This window comes from Phodopus roborovskii, unplaced genomic scaffold (assembly GCF_943737965.1).
Source record: "Phodopus roborovskii unplaced genomic scaffold, PHOROB, whole genome shotgun sequence".
NCBI lineage: Eukaryota > Metazoa > Chordata > Mammalia > Rodentia > Cricetidae > Phodopus > Phodopus roborovskii.
In genome coordinates, this window is record NW_026126416.1 from 32,673,171 (window position 1) to 32,689,774 (window position 16,604).

At 40.9% G+C, this 16,604-nt stretch overlaps 1 protein-coding gene across 2 annotated transcripts in view; it reads left to right on the forward strand.

Annotated features, from left to right (window-relative positions):
• Positions 1 to 4,057: 4,057 nt before the first annotated feature.
• Positions 4,058 to 16,604, forward strand: part of Znf106 (zinc finger protein 106) — a 57,858-nt gene continuing 45,311 nt past the window's right edge. The window contains exons 1-2 of one of the 2 annotated variants that reach the window (XM_051183629.1): positions 4,058 to 4,220; positions 14,695 to 14,779. In XM_051183629.1, coding sequence (XP_051039586.1) covers positions 14,726 to 14,779 — 54 coding nt within the window. In that variant the 5' untranslated portion in view covers positions 4,058 to 4,220; positions 14,695 to 14,725. The remainder of the gene's footprint in view (positions 4,221 to 14,694; positions 14,780 to 16,604) is intronic. The other variant, XM_051183630.1, reaches the window with a different exon arrangement.

The following is a 16,604-nucleotide window of genomic DNA, read 5'->3' on the forward strand; positions in this document are numbered from 1 at the left end:
GGTGCCTTTGGCCCACAATGAACACAACTTATTTTGAGGGGTGCCTGTATGGGTGTCTCAGGAAGTTACTTTTAGAGTCAAGAAAGATAAGTAGGAGTTCCTCCGGAAGTCCAGGAGATAAGAATTTTCCAAGCTGTGGGGAACAACGGATGCCAAGAACAACGCTGCTGCGCCTTCTGGATGTTTCTTGAGGTTCATTCTTTTTAGAAGTTTTAATAAGAGTTCGCTTTCTCAGTCAAGAGAAAACTGAAGGTGTGATAACGCACACTGTAGTTCCCAGGCTATTTTGGAGGCTGAGGTTGGAGGGACACCTGACCTCTGGAGTGTAAAGCCAGACTGACGACATACTGACATCCTATTTCAACACCAACCCCAGAAGAGGAAGAAAGTAGGGGCTCTCTGGGTAGGGGAGAAAGGCAGAGCACTTGCCTAGCACAGGTGAGGCTTAACCCTGAGTCCATCGCCAACAGAGCAGAGCTCAAAATCAAACTAGGGAGAGGGCCAGAGGTCTTGTAAACTTTGGAATAATGAGCCTAGAGTTCTGAAAGGTTTTAAACCACTTACCCCACGAATTCTTCCAACCAACTCTTAGGGAATAAAAAAAAGTTTGGGGGTGTGGCTGTAGAATGTGATAAACAAAACTGACCAGAGAAGAGGACTGGTAAGCACTTTTGAATTTAATAACACAGGGGAATGGTGATGATTGACAAACACAGTAATAGTTTGGAGAGGAGAGAGAAATCAGGAAAGAATATAAAATGCTTTTGAAAACTTAGACCTTGTCAGAGAAAAGGGAGGAATGGTGTGTTTTGTTTTTTTATTGTGTTAGAATTAAGACAGGAAAACTTGAGCATGAGAGAAAAGACTCACCTCAGAAAACCTATTTAATTTGCAAAAGGGTGTGTGTGACAGCCTAGAAAAAGATTTTGAGAGTAGAGCTTAAGTACTCAAATCACTGATGGGAGTTGGTGATGCACAACTTTGATTTCAGAAGGCAGAAGCAATGGGATCTTTGTGAGTTTGAGGCCAGCCTGATCTACATAGTTCCAGGTCAGCCAGAGCTATGTAGCAATACCTTGTCTCAAAAAATAAATAAATAGGGGCTGGAGAGATGTCTCAGAGGTAAAGAGCACTGTCTGCTCTTCCAGAGGTCCTGAGTTCAATTCCCTGCAACCACATGGTGGCTCACAACCATCTGTAATGAGATCTGGTGCTCTCTTCTGGCTTGCAGAGATACATGTATGCAAAATAAATAAATAAATCTTTAAATAAATAAATAAATAAAATCAGGGGATGGAGAGACAGCTATTCTTCCAAAGGATATAAATTCAGTTTCCAATATCCACCTAGCAGTTCACAACTGTAATTCCAGTCCCAGGAGATCCACACCCTCCTCTGGCCTCCACAAACACCAGGCACAAGGATGGTGGAGTGCCAGTATTCATGCAGGCTAAATACCCATACATGTAAAATATAAATAAGTTCTTTTTAAAAATCAAACTGATATAAGATCTAGGATAGTGGCATAAGTCTATAATCTCAGCATCATAAGACTAGTGAATTAGAGCACATAATCATCACAAATACAGTAATTTTGAAGATAGCATTAGCTACCCAAGACCCTGTCTCAAACAAACAATAAAGCCCATAGGACTGAGGCTGGCAAGGTGGTTCATCAAATGAAGGCGATGGCCATCAAGTGTGAGTACCCAACTTCTGTCCCAGGAGCCCACATAGTTGCAGGTCCTCTGATTTCGTCTTATATGTGTACCAAATGGCAAGAATGTTACTCCACCTACACAAAAATAAATAACCCTAGACACTGACATGAAAAGAATATTCATGGAAGAGAGACCAACCCAACAGAGTTGGGGGAGAGAGGAATAGTCTCAATTATAATGACAAAATATATCTGTAAGCCTGTATGTTTAGAAATAGGAAGTTACGCTTTCTGAGAAGTCAGAGATAGATCCTCTGCTGATTAGAAAGGTGGCTGCAAGTGTAAGGGAATTGAGAAGCTTGGAGGTGTGACTGTAGAATGTGATAAACAAAACTGACCGGAGAAGAGGACTGGTAAGCTCTATAAACTGCTTGTTTACTGCCTGTAGAAATGAACTCAGCAGTTTGCTTTGTTAATCTTTTTCGGATCACTTTCTTAAAGGCAGGGAAGAAAATATATGGCTGAATTCATTTAGGGTTGGGATGTTCCTGGATATACTACTGTAGTTCTCAGCTAAGGGCAATTTTTTGCCCTCCAGAGAACATTGGGCAGGGTCTAGAGAGTTGGGGGAGCATTATCTTAGAATGCACTACTCAGCAACTGATAACATTATCTGTTAATGTTTTAGGATTGTGAAATCCTGATCTAGAGTTATTTTGGTCCTCACCCATATTAGCTTTCCTTTGGACTATGGTTCTGAATTTACAGAGCAAAGCAGTTCTGTTGCATGCATGCCTTTAAATAGAATGAGCAGCACAGCAGACCTTGAATGCTTCAAGGACTTGTGATGTCACAAATACACAATTGGAAGACTCTCTTAAACCTTTAGAATGAAACTGGATTCACACATAAATGAAGGTAGCTGTTTATTACGATTTGAGGCTTTGATAGTTTCTTCCTCCCTCTCCTCTTTCTTTCTTTCTTTTTGAGGGGTGTGGCTTTTCCAGATAGGATTTCTCTGTGTAGCCTTGGCTATCCTGGAATTCACTCTTGAGATTGGGCTGGCCTTAATCTCACAGATATCTGCCTGCCTCTGCTTGGACTAAAGGTGTGCACTACCATGTCTGGCTCTGACAGTTTTCTTAAATGGAAATGGTTTCAATTATATAGAAGTTGCACTGCTCATTATCAACTGCAATGTAACTTTATTATAATCACTATAACAGGATCCCAAAAGAGTAGGGATGCTCAAATTTTAATAATAAATTAAACATTGTGATAATATATTATTTATGATTTATTCAAGCTTGTCTGAGGATTCAGAAAGCAAAGTCAGCCTCAAGCTATAGAGATCAGACAGTGGTGGTATACACCTTTAATTCCAGGACTCAGGAGACAAAGGCTGATGGATCTCTGTGAGTTCAAGGCCCCCCAGGACTACACAAGATTGAATCAGTCTAAAAGAATAACAGCTCACACTTTTAATCCCAGCACTAGAGAGGTATAAACGATAGGAGCAGGGTCTAAAGTAGTTAGTCTCAGGACTAATCTCTAGCCACGTTGAGGACAGCATAGCTGTCTAAGTGAATCTGAGGAGCAGTGAAGTTAGGAGCAGTTTGCAGATAGCCCCTTTGGTCTGAGCTGAGAAGCTAGTGGCCAGCTGATATGCTTTTCTGATCCTCAGTTTGAAGCTTGAACCCCAATATCAGTCTCTGGGTCATTTATTTATCATGCTACAAAACATCCTTATTTTAACCCTAAAAATCTGACATTTCAAGAAAACATCACTTAAAGTAAAAAATTATTGCCCGGCAGCAATGGCGAACACCTTTAATCCTGGCAAATCTCAGCACAGACTTCTGAGTTTCAGACCAGGTTGGTATACAGTGCAAATTCCAGGGCAGCCAGGAATTTTGTTTCAAAAAACAAACGAAAATTATAAATAATAGCTAGGGTAAAATTTAAATTTATTTCTGTTTTTAATGAGACAGAGTTTCATTTTGTAGCCCAGAAACTATGTAGCCCTGGCTAGCTTTGAACTCACATTGATCCTCCTCTCTCAACCTCCAGAATATGTGATGAGCTACCATGTCTAATTTAGGGTCTAGGCCTATCTGTTCAAATGTTTCACGAAGAAGAAAAAGTTTTGAAATTTAGTTAAGGCAGTGTCAAAGCTTCTGGTGAAGGGCTTAGAAAGTAGAAGGGAAAAAGAAAACAAAACAGAAAGAAATAGAATGGGAGGTGAAGTGGACAGCTTTGCGCAAAGGGACCTACTTGGGTGTTTTCCTGTGTTTTGAAGAAGGCCTCTTGCCCGGTGTCCGTTGTTCACTTCTCATGTTCAAATAAAGCTAGATGGTTGAAAGGGGCGGATGGGGTGGGGGGGGAGAGGGAGCGCGCCGGACTACGTGCGTGCGCTTGCGCGCTGGCGGCGGCGGCGGCGTCAGTGCCCGGCGGGGAGCGGGTCCCAGGCCGCCGCCGGACCGGAGGCTAAGGGGGCGTCTGGGAGCTCCCTCGCCGGGCCCTCGGCGGCCTGATGGCGTAGGAAGGACGGGCAGTGAGTGTAAGTATGGAGGGCCCGGCCTGGTTGGGCGTATCGGAGGCCGAGGGTCGGATGGTCTGCCCCTTGGGCAGGTGGTGGTAGCTGTGCCTGCACGCAAGCAACGCTACGGTGCCTCTTCTGGCCCGCGTGGGTTTAGAGTTTATGGGCGAGCGGTGCACCTGGCTTCAGGGTACAAACTCTCTCAGGGGCGGTCGGTTCTGCGCGCAGCCCCTCAGCCTGGACGCGTGGCTTCAGGTCTTTGACCTCTGGGGCAGGCCCTGACCTCTGTGGGCCTGGGGTCTACTAAGGCTGGAATCTCAGCCTTAGTCTGCTATTTAAAGGTTGCGGGTTTCAGGCCTGGACCCACTCCACCTCTCAAGACTGATAGTCTCGCCTCTTTTTTTTTTTTTTTTTTTTTTTTTTGTTTGTTTTTTGTTTTTTCCCTGCTTTTGAGGTCTCTGCTTTTGGGAAGCGTATTATTAATGTATGAGCATGTGTCTATCTAATATTTATTACAATCTCGGTGCTTAATTGTGGAGAAGAGATGTTGCATCTCCTCCCACTTCAATCTGTTCAGTGAAGTCATCTTTGAGAGTAAAATAAGCCATCTTGTTGGAGAAGTTCGAGGTTTCAGTGTTGTTTTCTTTTTTTGTTTGTTTGTTTTGTTTTTGTTTTTTAACAACTTGGAACCAGTTACGGAAGAAGTTCTCCTCTTAGCAGATTAGAGTTATAACCATCATAATGGTTTCTATTGAGATGATTCAAGACACAGGTACCTTTTAATATTAAACATAAGATCCAAATCCTGTCCTAAAGCGCTATGGGGGAATCTCCCCTTTCCCCCTCCCCCGATAGGGTTTCTCTGTAGCTTTGGGGGCTGTCTTGGAACTCACTCAGTAGATCAGGCTGGCCTCGAACTCATAAAGATTAGATCTTTGTCTCTGCCTCCTGAGTGCTGGGATTAAAGGCATGTGCACCACCACCTGGCTTCCAAAGGAGAATCTTAAAATGTAGTCCTCTCTTCTGGAGTTTGGCCAAGAATGAAAGAATGGGTAATCAGCTTCAACTAGGGTTTACTTAGCACCCATTATGCTAGAACTCTACATACAGGTGTGCCATAGACATTTAATACAATATTATAATAGATGATTTTTATTTATTTTTTTTTTTTGGCAGCACTTTTCAGTTTATTGAGATGCTTATGGTGATTTGCTTAAGTTAACATTCCTGGACTACTAAACTTCCTCTCAGATGATAACAAAGTTCATCTTTTTCTGTTACACCAAGTTAGATGTTCTAAGTACTCCTATTTGGAAAACAAACTGAAGTTAACTATGGGGCCTAGAAAACAGATTTTGTTTTGATTTTTATTTTTGAGAAACAGAATCTGGCCTTTATAGTCCAGACTGGCCTTGAATTTGAGATGCTGAGTTCAGTCACAGAGTACTGGGATTACAGGTATACACCCATCTTGGCTTTTAACTAGAGAAAGTGTCCAGATAGATTTTGAAGAGAGCTTCAAAACAGCCATGGAAGAGGAAAGGTGTGAAGCAATTTTATCGTGCTAGTTCAGACCAAATTGCTTTGATAGGAAGGTATTTTAAAAAGAAAAACCATGGTAGTTATTATATATCCAGATTAGAACAAAGTCTATGAGAAAAGCAAGGATCATTGAGTGCTTCTGTGACCCAGGAAGACTCGATGAGAACTATACAGACTGTGTTTTGTAATTAGGGTACTAAAGGGGAAGTTTAGTATTTGTGTGCCCAATGAGTGAGAGTCCTAAACAGACAAGTTACATATGATTACACTAACTATACATCCAGGATGCACAGTTGCCTACTAAAAGCTTGTAATCAAGAGACTTGAAAAATACGAGTTTCCATGTGTATATCAGAGGACTTGTTAAGTTTGTGCATTTGTTAGAATGAGCTAACACTTTGTACTGATATTGAATGATTTCCAAGATAATTCTTTTTATAGTGAGAAAGTAATGGTGTCAAGAAGGTGTGCAATAGTGACAATTTTCAGTGTATGTACATGTATATATCTATACACATATGCTTTGCATTTAAGGACATAGAGTGTGGAAAGTAGTCAGAATCAACTGAAACTGTAGAATGTCGGGATGAAAGGTAGAAGTGAGAATTTATTGTTCAGTGGTTCCAGAGTTTCAGTTTCACAATCTGTGATTATTTTTTGTAAGCTAAACAAGCAGTCTCCTATGAGCTACATCCTTCAACCCTTAAGTTTTTTTCACGTATTTATTACAAGAAGTTGTGAACAACTAGAAAGAATATAAACTCAGGTTTTTTTTGTTTTTGTTTTTTTTTTTTTTTAATTTTTAAAATTTTGTGTTCTGTGTATGGGTGTTTAGCCTGTATGTATGCCTGTATACCACATTTGTGCACGGTGCCTACGGTGCCTGCAGAGGCCAGAAGAGGGCATCAGATTCCCTGGAACTGGATTTACAGATGGTTATGAGCCACCAAATGGGTGCTGGGAATCAAAACCCAGGTCTTTTGGAAGAGCAGCTGGTGCTCTGAACTGCTAAGCCCCCCTTTCATTTTGTGTTTTGCCTGTATATGTGTGTTGTGTGTCTGCATGTGTGTATGTATATCTGTATACATCATGTACCCTGAACCTACAGAGACCAGAAGAGGATTTCAGATCCCTGGAACTAGGATTACAGAGGACTGTGAGCTACCATGTGGGGGCTGGAAACAAATCCTAGGTCCTTTTCTAGACCAATATTGCTCTTAACCTCTCCTGCCCTGTCACTTCATTTTAATGTTACTAAAATTTGCTATACTAGTGTTGGGAACTGAATGTAGCATGGATAAGCAAGTATACTACCAGTGAACTGTATTCCCAGTTCTGTATTTTTATCCCTATCTACATTACTCAGTACTCAGTTTTGTTATTGTTTTGTGTATGGGTTCTTTTTGTTTTATTTTTCCTTTGAGGTAGGATTTCATGAAGCTGAGGCTGTGTAATGAAGAAGTCTTGATTCTCCAATCTCCACCACCCCCCCCCAACAACCCCAGACAGGGTTTCTCTCTGTAGCTTTGTAGACAAGGCTGGCCTTGAACTCACAGTGGTCCGCCTGCCTCTGCTTCCCGAGTGCTGGGATAAAAGGCATGTGCTCCACCGTTTTTTATTCTCCAGTCTTTATGTACTTCCCAAGTGCTGAAATTACAAATGAGCACCACCATACCTGGCTTATCCATTTTTTGTTTTAAAAAACATTTGTGGCCAGGAGATGGTGGCACACACCTTTATCCAGTCAGGTGGCAGAAGCAGGCGGATCTCTGTGAGTTCCAGGACAGACTTCAAAACTACAGAGAAACCCTGTCTCAAAAAAACAAACAAAATCAAAACATTTGTGTTGCTGGGCAGTTATGGTAACACACCTTTAATCCCATTACTCAGAGGGCAGAGACAGGCAGATCTCAGTTTGTGGGCAGTCTGGTCTACAGAGAAAGTTCCCAGGACAGCCTAGGCTACACAGAGAAACCTTGACTATCTCAGTTTCTTTCCTCCCTCCCTTCCTTTCCCTCCCTCTCTCCTTTTGAGACTTGGGTGGGTCTCTCTGCCTTGCCCAGGCTGGTCTTGACTTTGTTTTCATTCTTTGCCTCATGAGTAACAAAGGACTGTAATAGCTTGCCACCAGCAAACAGTATTTGACTCAGTCTCTAGAGGTCACATGTAGCCTTTGGCTAGTAATGTATCTTGAGGTCTCTGCAGAGTTTGGCTAGTATGTATCTTGAGGTGTCTTTTAACATAGAACAGTTGCATTTTTTGCTTTTTCACCCTTGATGTGTTGAAGAGACCTGTATAGTTGTGTAAACTAACAACAGTTCAAGCTTTCGATACATGTTACTAAGCTTGTTACAACAAACTGGATGTTGCAGTACAGTGCTCATTGGATTCAGGTGAAACACTTTGGTGATGATATCTGCCATGCTACCTGCTGTAGTTTTCCCACTGTTGGTGATACTGAAATTGACTAGGGTTTAATGGTGACATTAGCCTCCATGGTTACCATTGTTGTCTGTTTGTTTTTTAGTAGCGTTAGTCTTTGTAGCCATAGCTGGCTTGAACTCAATAGATAGACCAATCTGGCCTTGAACTTGCAGCCGTTCTGTCTTTGAAGGGCCTCATTGTTAAATTGCCTGTTTCCCTTTGAAATTGTCAGCACTTCTGTGCATATAAAACTGTTAAACCCCTAGATTTCATATTCAAGATATAATTGATTATCTTCAAAAATGCAAAGCTCATAACAAATTATTATTTTTAATCTTTTCACACTTCCAGGACTGTGTTTGTGTGCATCCTGGGCTCCATGTGTGGAAGACAGGACTACTTGGTTCTCTTCTAGGCCCATTTGGTTTTGGCTACCAAACTCAGATTGTGGCAAGTACTTCTACCCACTGAGCCATCTACTCACCAGACCAATATATTATTTTCTAACTGAGCCTATGATAACTTTTTATTTAAAATGTTTTTTCCTGTAATGTATTATGAACATATTCTTTCCCTTTCTTCACTCCTCCCAGATTCTCCCAACCTTCCTACCCACCCAACTTCATGTTATTTTTCTCTAATAAATAAATAAAGCCGGGCCTGGAGAGATGGCTCAGCAGTTAAGAGCACTGACTGCTCTTCCAAGAGGACCTGGGTTCAATTCACAGCACCCTCATGGCAGCCCACAACTGTCTGTAACTCAGTTCCAGGGACCCAACACCCTCACATAGACATACATGCAGGCAAAACACTAATGAACATAAAGATAAGTTTTAAAATAAATAAAGTCAAAACAAACAAGCAAAAAAGAAAGCCCAGTAAGACAAAATACTCAACACGAATGGAGTCTGTTTTGTATTGGCCAACTATGCCTAGGTGTGGGGCTTGTTCTGAACTGTGCTTGCTGTACATAGTGATGTGAGGATTTTTTTTATAATCCTGAACTCCAGACCCATTCCACGATTTTATTTATTTATTTGCTTGTTTGTTTATTTATTTATTTGGCAGGCTCTCACTATATATCTCAGGTTAGCCTGAAATATACTGTCTAGACCAAGCTGGTATCAAACTCACAGAGATCCACTTGCCTCTGCCTCCCTCATTCTGGGCCACTGTTCCCTTTTTATAAATACAAAAATATATATAATATATGCATATATTATATACATAATAAAGATTTTTAAAAAGTTTGAAATTAACTTTACTTAGAATAAACCCATGAGGTGTTGTCTAATTGCAGAGTGTGTGTTTTTTTCCTACCTTAAACTTGGGAGTATGAAGTTGTTTTTCTAGTGATACTTGTGCTTTCTTTTTTGCTATTTGTTTTTCCAGTTAGAGTCTTTCTATGTAGCACTGCTAGCCTCAGACCTTTGACCCTCTGCCCTCAGCCTCCCTGGAGCTGGATTACTAGTATGTGTCACCATGCCTGTTATAAGATGATTATACATTTTCAACTTTTGAATTTTACTTATGTGTGTACACATGTGGGCTGCAGTGCATGTGTGGAGATCAGAGGACATCCTGTGAGAGTTGATTCATTCCTTCTACTTTGTGGGTCCCAGAGATTGAATTCAGGGCAACAAATACCTTTACCCACTGAGCCACCTCACCAGCCCAGTTGTGCTTGTTTAACTCAGAAAGGTCATCAAGGGTTGGTTACTATGGCACTTTGAAAAATATAAACAGCAAGTGCCATTCATGGTATTTTCAGTCAGTAATACAGTCAATATCAGTCTGTTTTTACAGTTGCCACAGTTGTAGTTTTATGTTTTCTAATACATTTATATCTTTTATTAATTAGCACATTATATTGATGTTTCAAATTTTATATGTGCAGTAGGAAGTTGTGGTTGAATACGAATGGTCCCCATAGGCTCATCTATTTATGCTTAGTCACCAGGAGTGGAATTTTTGATTGGATTAGGAAGTGTGGCCTCGTTGGAGGAAGTATGTCACTGGGGGTGGGCTTTGAGGTTTCAAAAGCCCGTGGGAGGCCCATTCTCTTGCACTCAAGTGTGCTACTTCTGGATCAAGATGTAGCTCTTGGCTCCTTCTCCAGCACCACACCTGCCTGCTGCCACGCTCCCTGCCTTGGTGGTAATGGACTAAGCCCCTGAAACTGTAAGCAAGCCTCTAATTAAATGCTTCTATAAGAGTTGCCTTGGTCATGGTGTCTCTTCACAGCAACATAACAATGACTAAGGCAAAAGTTTGCTTTTCATTCTAAGAAGGATGAGGGTGCATGGGAAATATTTACAATAAAAAGTGGGTAAAAGGTATCTGTTAAGTGTTTAGGATGGAGACTTAGGCCTACTAATCTAAGCAAGTCCTTTACTACTGAGCTGCTTCTTCAGCCCACATTTATTTTTGCAGTGCTAAGGATCAAAACCAGAAGTTGGTGCATAGTAAGCAAGGAAACACTTCACTAAGGTATATTTATAACCTCAAAAATATCATAAACCCAATAATATCATTCATAGAGAAGACAAAGATCTGTGATTATCCATATTAGCTGAGCAACCAAAGGGAAAAGGGGGTAAAAGGCAATTTTCCTTATTATATCAAGATACTTATTTCATCCCTTATGGCAGGCAGAATGTGTAGCAGGTCTGTCAAAGCGGCTACATCTCCATGTAAAATATAAATATTGGGATTTTTTTTTTTTTTTTTTTTTTTGGTTTTTCAAGACAGGGTTTCTCTGTGGCTTTGGAGGCTGCCCTGGAACTCACTCTTGACCAGGCTGGTTTTGAACTTATAGAGATTCGCCTGCCTCTGCCTCCCAAGTGCTGGGATTAAAGGCGTGAGCCACCACCGCCCGACAGAAGTTGTTTTTTTTTTTTTTTTTAAATCATTGTTTTATTTAGTTTTAAGTTTATGGCTATTGCATTCATGTATGTCTGTGTGCCGCATGCATGCCTGGCACCCACAAGAGACTAGAAGAGGACTTCAGATTCTTTGTAACTGGAGTTACAGACACTTGTGTCATATGGATGCTGGGAGTTGAACCCAGGTCCTCTGGAAGAGTAGTTGGTACTTTTAACCCCTTCAGCCATGAAGCTTTTTTTTTTTCCCGTATTTGTTTACATGTGGACATGAGCCTGTGGAAACCAAAGGTGTTGAATCCCCGTGGAACTGGAGTTGTGGGTGATTATGAGGTACCTGGCATTGGGTGCAAGGGTTGAATTTGGGTCCTCTGCAAGTGCTCTTAACCACTGAGCCATCTTGGCAGTCACAATAAGAGCTCTTGGTCAGTGACCACTGCTTCAGACTTCTGTCAGCTTTGATGCCCTCTTGTCCTTCCTCCACTCAAAGGCATTTTGATACAACTATCCTCCACCCCCCTTAGATTAGGTTAGACCTCAGTCTTCATGGACCAGGAAACTGCTGTAAATTTTCCACTGGTCCCCATTGACTCCCAGAATGCCTCATAACATGTATTGATCAGGGTTTAGGGGAGCCAGGCGTGATGACACACATCTGTAATCCCAGGCAGAGGTAGGAGGACTGGGAGTTCTAGGCCATCTTGAGCTATGTAGAGAGAGACTATCTCAAAAAAAGAAAATACAAATACATGAAAGCCAGCCATAGGTTCTACATTGTCAACCCTTTTGGGAAATTGTTCATCTTTGGAGGTGTAGCTCGGTGGCAGAGCATGTGCCCTGGCATTTGTTTCGTATGGCACTGGGTACCATAACTAGTACTGGAAAACAAAAGTCTAAAGTCCAGTGTGGTGGGATACTCCTGTAATCCCAGCATTTGGGAGGTGGCTACAGGAGGATCAGGAGGGCATAAAGAGTTCTCAGCCAGCTGGCATACATGAGACCCTCTTTCAAAAAAGAGTCTGTTGATCAAATCCCAGCCTGAAGTTCTAACCTGGATGCTAAGATCCACAGCAGACATCATTTCCACCCCTGTTCAAGTGGTGCTAGAGGCTGACATGCTCAATTGCAGTGATAACATTATTTCACATCCTGAGTGATTGAACTGACATTGGTCAGCAGTTTGCAAAAGATTGATGAGGGGATGTGGTGATACATTATTTATGATTTATTCAAGCTTGCCTGAGGATTCAGAAGGCAAAGTCAGCCTCCAGCTATAGAGATCAGGAAGTGGTGGTACACACTTTAATCCTTGGACTCAGGAGACAAAGGCAGATAAAATTCTCTGAGTTCAAGGCCACCCTGGGCTACACGAGATTGAATCAGTCTAAAAGAGTAACAGAGCTCACAACTTTAATTCCAGCACTAGAGAGAGAAAAAAGATAGGAGCAGGGTCTTCAGTAGTTAGTCTCATGATTTTCCAGCCACAATGAAGAGAGTATGGGAGTCTGGGAATGCAGTCTGAGGTTTAATGGACCCAGGATTACCTTTCAATCTAAGGTAGAGGTAAGAGCTAGTGGCCATTATCTGTCTCTAGGTCTTTTATTTATCATGTTACAAGGGGGTAGCACTTATTACTCTTATGGAGGACCCAAATTCAGTTCCCAGCACCCACATCAGGTGGCTCACTGACTATATGTAGCTCCAAATGAGAGAATCTGATGATATCTGCACTCATATGCACATACCTCTCCCCACACACAGATATACAAATCTAAAGATCAGTTATTGGGGGCAAACATCATAAATGTATTTGTACATGTTATTAAAGGAATTAAACATCAATTAAAGATTTTAATGTTCTTTTATGAAAAGAAGGTGTGTGTGTCTATGAGTGCTGCTTACTCAGATGGTGGCATGGGCATACATCGTGGGGCTCATTAGATATCTTCTCCGTGTTGGTCTTGTCTTTCCACCCTGTTGGATACAGTATCCCTTTGCTCTATAAGCCAGATTATCTGACCTGCATACTTTTGGATACTGTTATGCCTCTGCCTCCTGTCTCCCTGTAAGGGGGGGGGACCCTGTATACTAAAATAATCTTCCTTAGCTAGAGGCCATGTAATTTTTTTTATTGAGACCCACTCTGCAAGGTGAGGCCTTCCCAAAAGTGCCACCCAGTCAGCCTAGGGGTAGAGGCAAAAATTTGTTCTGCGGCTTCCCGGTAGTCCTATCTTACCAGAAATCCATTAATTTCTGCCAGGGTTAAGGTGAAGGCATAGGAAATTGCCTGTGGGATTCAAGAAGGGGATTTTAGACTAATTACTACTATTCATCTTGTTGTTGCTCCCTCCCCACCATGCACACAGGTAAAATCTTTAGTGTTTTACAGCATATTGTCACTTGGAGTCTGAATTCACTTATAAAGGTTCACATATAAAAGGTTCTTCAGTTGAGTTGAGTTTATTGTTCTGAATATTAAGAGATGCATTATATAAAGATCTCCCTTTCAGAGGTTAGGAAGGTGGGATATACCGTCAAACAGCCTGGGTTTACTTCTCAGACTGTCTTTAATAAAATTGGATGACAGTGTTTTAAATGCAGTTCTTGACACTTAACAGGTATTTTCACCTTGAGCCACATGATAAATATTGGGAATATTCTGACCTTGACATAGGAAGTTGACTCCAGCATTAGGTAGCTCAAGCTGGCCTTGAACTTGACCTAAGGGCTAAAGATACAAGTATGTATCACAATGCCTGGTTCTGGAATCTCTGAAGATTCTTAAAAGTAGTTCTATTATTTGTATAGACAGCTACCTCTTTTTAATAAAAACGATATGGATGATTCTAAGGGGCTAGCTTGTCCAGATACTGAGAGCAGGAGTGGAGGCAGGAAATAAAGTCAGTGTGTTAGGTAAGGGGAGAAACTGATCAGTAGGCATGGCAAAGAGTTTTTAAATTAAATTTTAAACTTTCTAGGAAAGGACCTAGGCAAAAAAAAAAAAAAGCATAAAAATAAAACTTAAGCTTTATTTTTGTTTATTGGACATGAGGTCTGATGTGGCCTTGGCTAGCCTGGAACTCACCTGCCTACAAGTGCTGGGATTAAAGGTGTGCAATAACATGCCTGGCATAACTTAAATTTTAAATCAGTCCCGTTCTGAGAATCTTCAGCTGTGGTTTTGAGAAAAAACTTTTTATTTTTATTATTTATTTATTTATTTTTGAGAATAAGAATGGACATGAGTACTTAACACCATGAGGCTATGCTATGACAGATATAAGTGTCTCGTCAGTGAAAAATGTTGAGAAATTTGGATGTATTTCATTAGGATTAACAGCATCTGCCAGGTGGGATGAAAGGGGAATTGTGGATGACACTCAAAAGTTTGGTTGGTTGGTTGGTTGTTTTTTCAAGATAGTGTTTCTCGGTGTAGCCTTTGCTGTCCTGAAACTTGCTCTGTTAATCAGTCTGTTCTCAAACTCAGAGATACCTGCCTCTGCCGTCCAACTGCTGGGAATAAAGGCGTGCACTGACAGTCTTGGTACCTGGAAATCAGTAAATTATATTTTTTGAGAGTGGCAGAGTGAAAAGTAATTTAAAGATGATATCTGGAAAGGTTACTAATTGTTACTTCCTCATTACAGGTTGACATTGAATGCTTCAGATCTGGTCACTATGGTCCGAGAACGAAAATGCATATTGTGCCACATTGTGTACGGCTCAAAAAAGGTAACAATGAAGAGAGAGGAGCTGGTTGGTGCCTTATGGCCAGTTTGTTTTTGAAGACATCTTAAAAATAATTAAAATTGGATAGTTAGAAGTTTAAGTTGTTACAAGTTTGTTTTACTATGCAATCCTAGAACAATGTCTATGTACTTTGACCTCAAACTGTGGTGATCACCTGCCTCAGTCTTCCAAGCCCTAGGATTACAGACATGCTGTCTGTCATACTGCTTATGCAGTGCTGGAGAACACATCCATGGTCTGTGCATGTATGCAAGCATGCTACCCTCTAAGTTGTAATCCATTCTCAGCCTGGGTGAAAACATTTTAACAGCATCTTATTTATGCTCCTCACCCCAAATCGGTCTTATTCCATGAGTTTTGTGTGGGGTTTTTTTTTTTTTTTGCCATTAATGTTTCAAAAAGCCAGTAACTATATATTAACCTCTACCCAGAATTTAGGGTACTCAAGGATAAATGATGTAGAGAACTTTAGCTAGCGATCAGTTTAAGAGAAAATATCTTGAGGTTTTAATACTTTCTGAAATTTTATTTTATATTGTCTACCCCAGTACTCCATGTGTACTAGGAAAAACACTCTACCTCTTGAGTTATATCCTGTCTACAAATCATATACTTTTTGGTTCACAGATATTTAACAAATATTGGGTTTCTTATATGCATTTGATTTTTTTTTTTTTGTATGTCCAGGCTCGAGAAAAGTACAGTGCAGCCAGGTGTGGTAATGCACACCTATAATTTAATACTTGGGAGCAGAGGCAGGAAGATCTTGAATTTGAGGCCAGCCTGGTCTCAGACAGCAAGGTATAGTGTAGCAAAAGTGCTTAACAGTACCCTGAAAGTCCACAAGATGGAGCAAATAACAAAATCGGGGTGGGGTGGGGTGGGGTGGGGATGACAACAACAAAAAACCCAAATGTGTAAGGGGAGTACTGTATGCAAGTGTAGGTGAGTTTTCACATCCCTGGCTGAGCTTTTCTCTGTGGGTGCCAAAAATTCAAGCTCAGATCTCATACTTGGGCAATAAATTGAGACATTTCCCTAGTCCCTGAAAAACAAGTTTTTTGGTATTTTAAACAATATTTTTAGATTTATTTATTTACTTTTATATGTATGAGTATTTTGCACATATACGTACGTACGTGTGTGTGTGTGTGTGTGTGTGTGTGTGTGTGTGTGTGTGTGTGTGTGTGTGTACATAAATACATACATATCATGTACATGCCTAATACCAAAGAGGTCAGAGGACAATGTTGAATCCTCTGGAACTGGAGTTATAGGCAGTTGTGAGCTGCCATGTGTGTGCTGGGAACTGAACCTGGATCTTCTGGAATTGCAGCCAGAGATCTGGTGAGTCCTCTCTCTAACCCCAAAACAAACTTTTTTAAAATACAAGAATTTGCTTGTGTTTCAGGAAAATTGGTTACAATTGTGTTGGGAGGGGGCTTTTTTTTTTTTTTTTTTTTTTTTTTGCCTTTATCCTTTTCTTTAAAATAATAGTTGTTTGTTTCTGAGTTTTTGTTCATTTGTTTGTTTTAGGTTTTCTTTTTCTTTTTTTCCTTGAGCATCTCACTTTGTAAATAGCTGGCTTGGAACTTGCTGTGTAGATCAGGCTGGCCTCAAACTTGCAGGGATCCTCCTACCTGCTTCCTGAGTGCTGAGATTGCAGGATGTCACCTTGTCTGGTTATTGATGGTGTTTTAAATTCTGTATTCTGTCTTTAACTTGATTTGGTTTTCAGATGTATTTTGTTCACATTGATGACAATCACTTACAGCTAGAAAGGGGTCACTTGTAAAGCTCTGTCCAG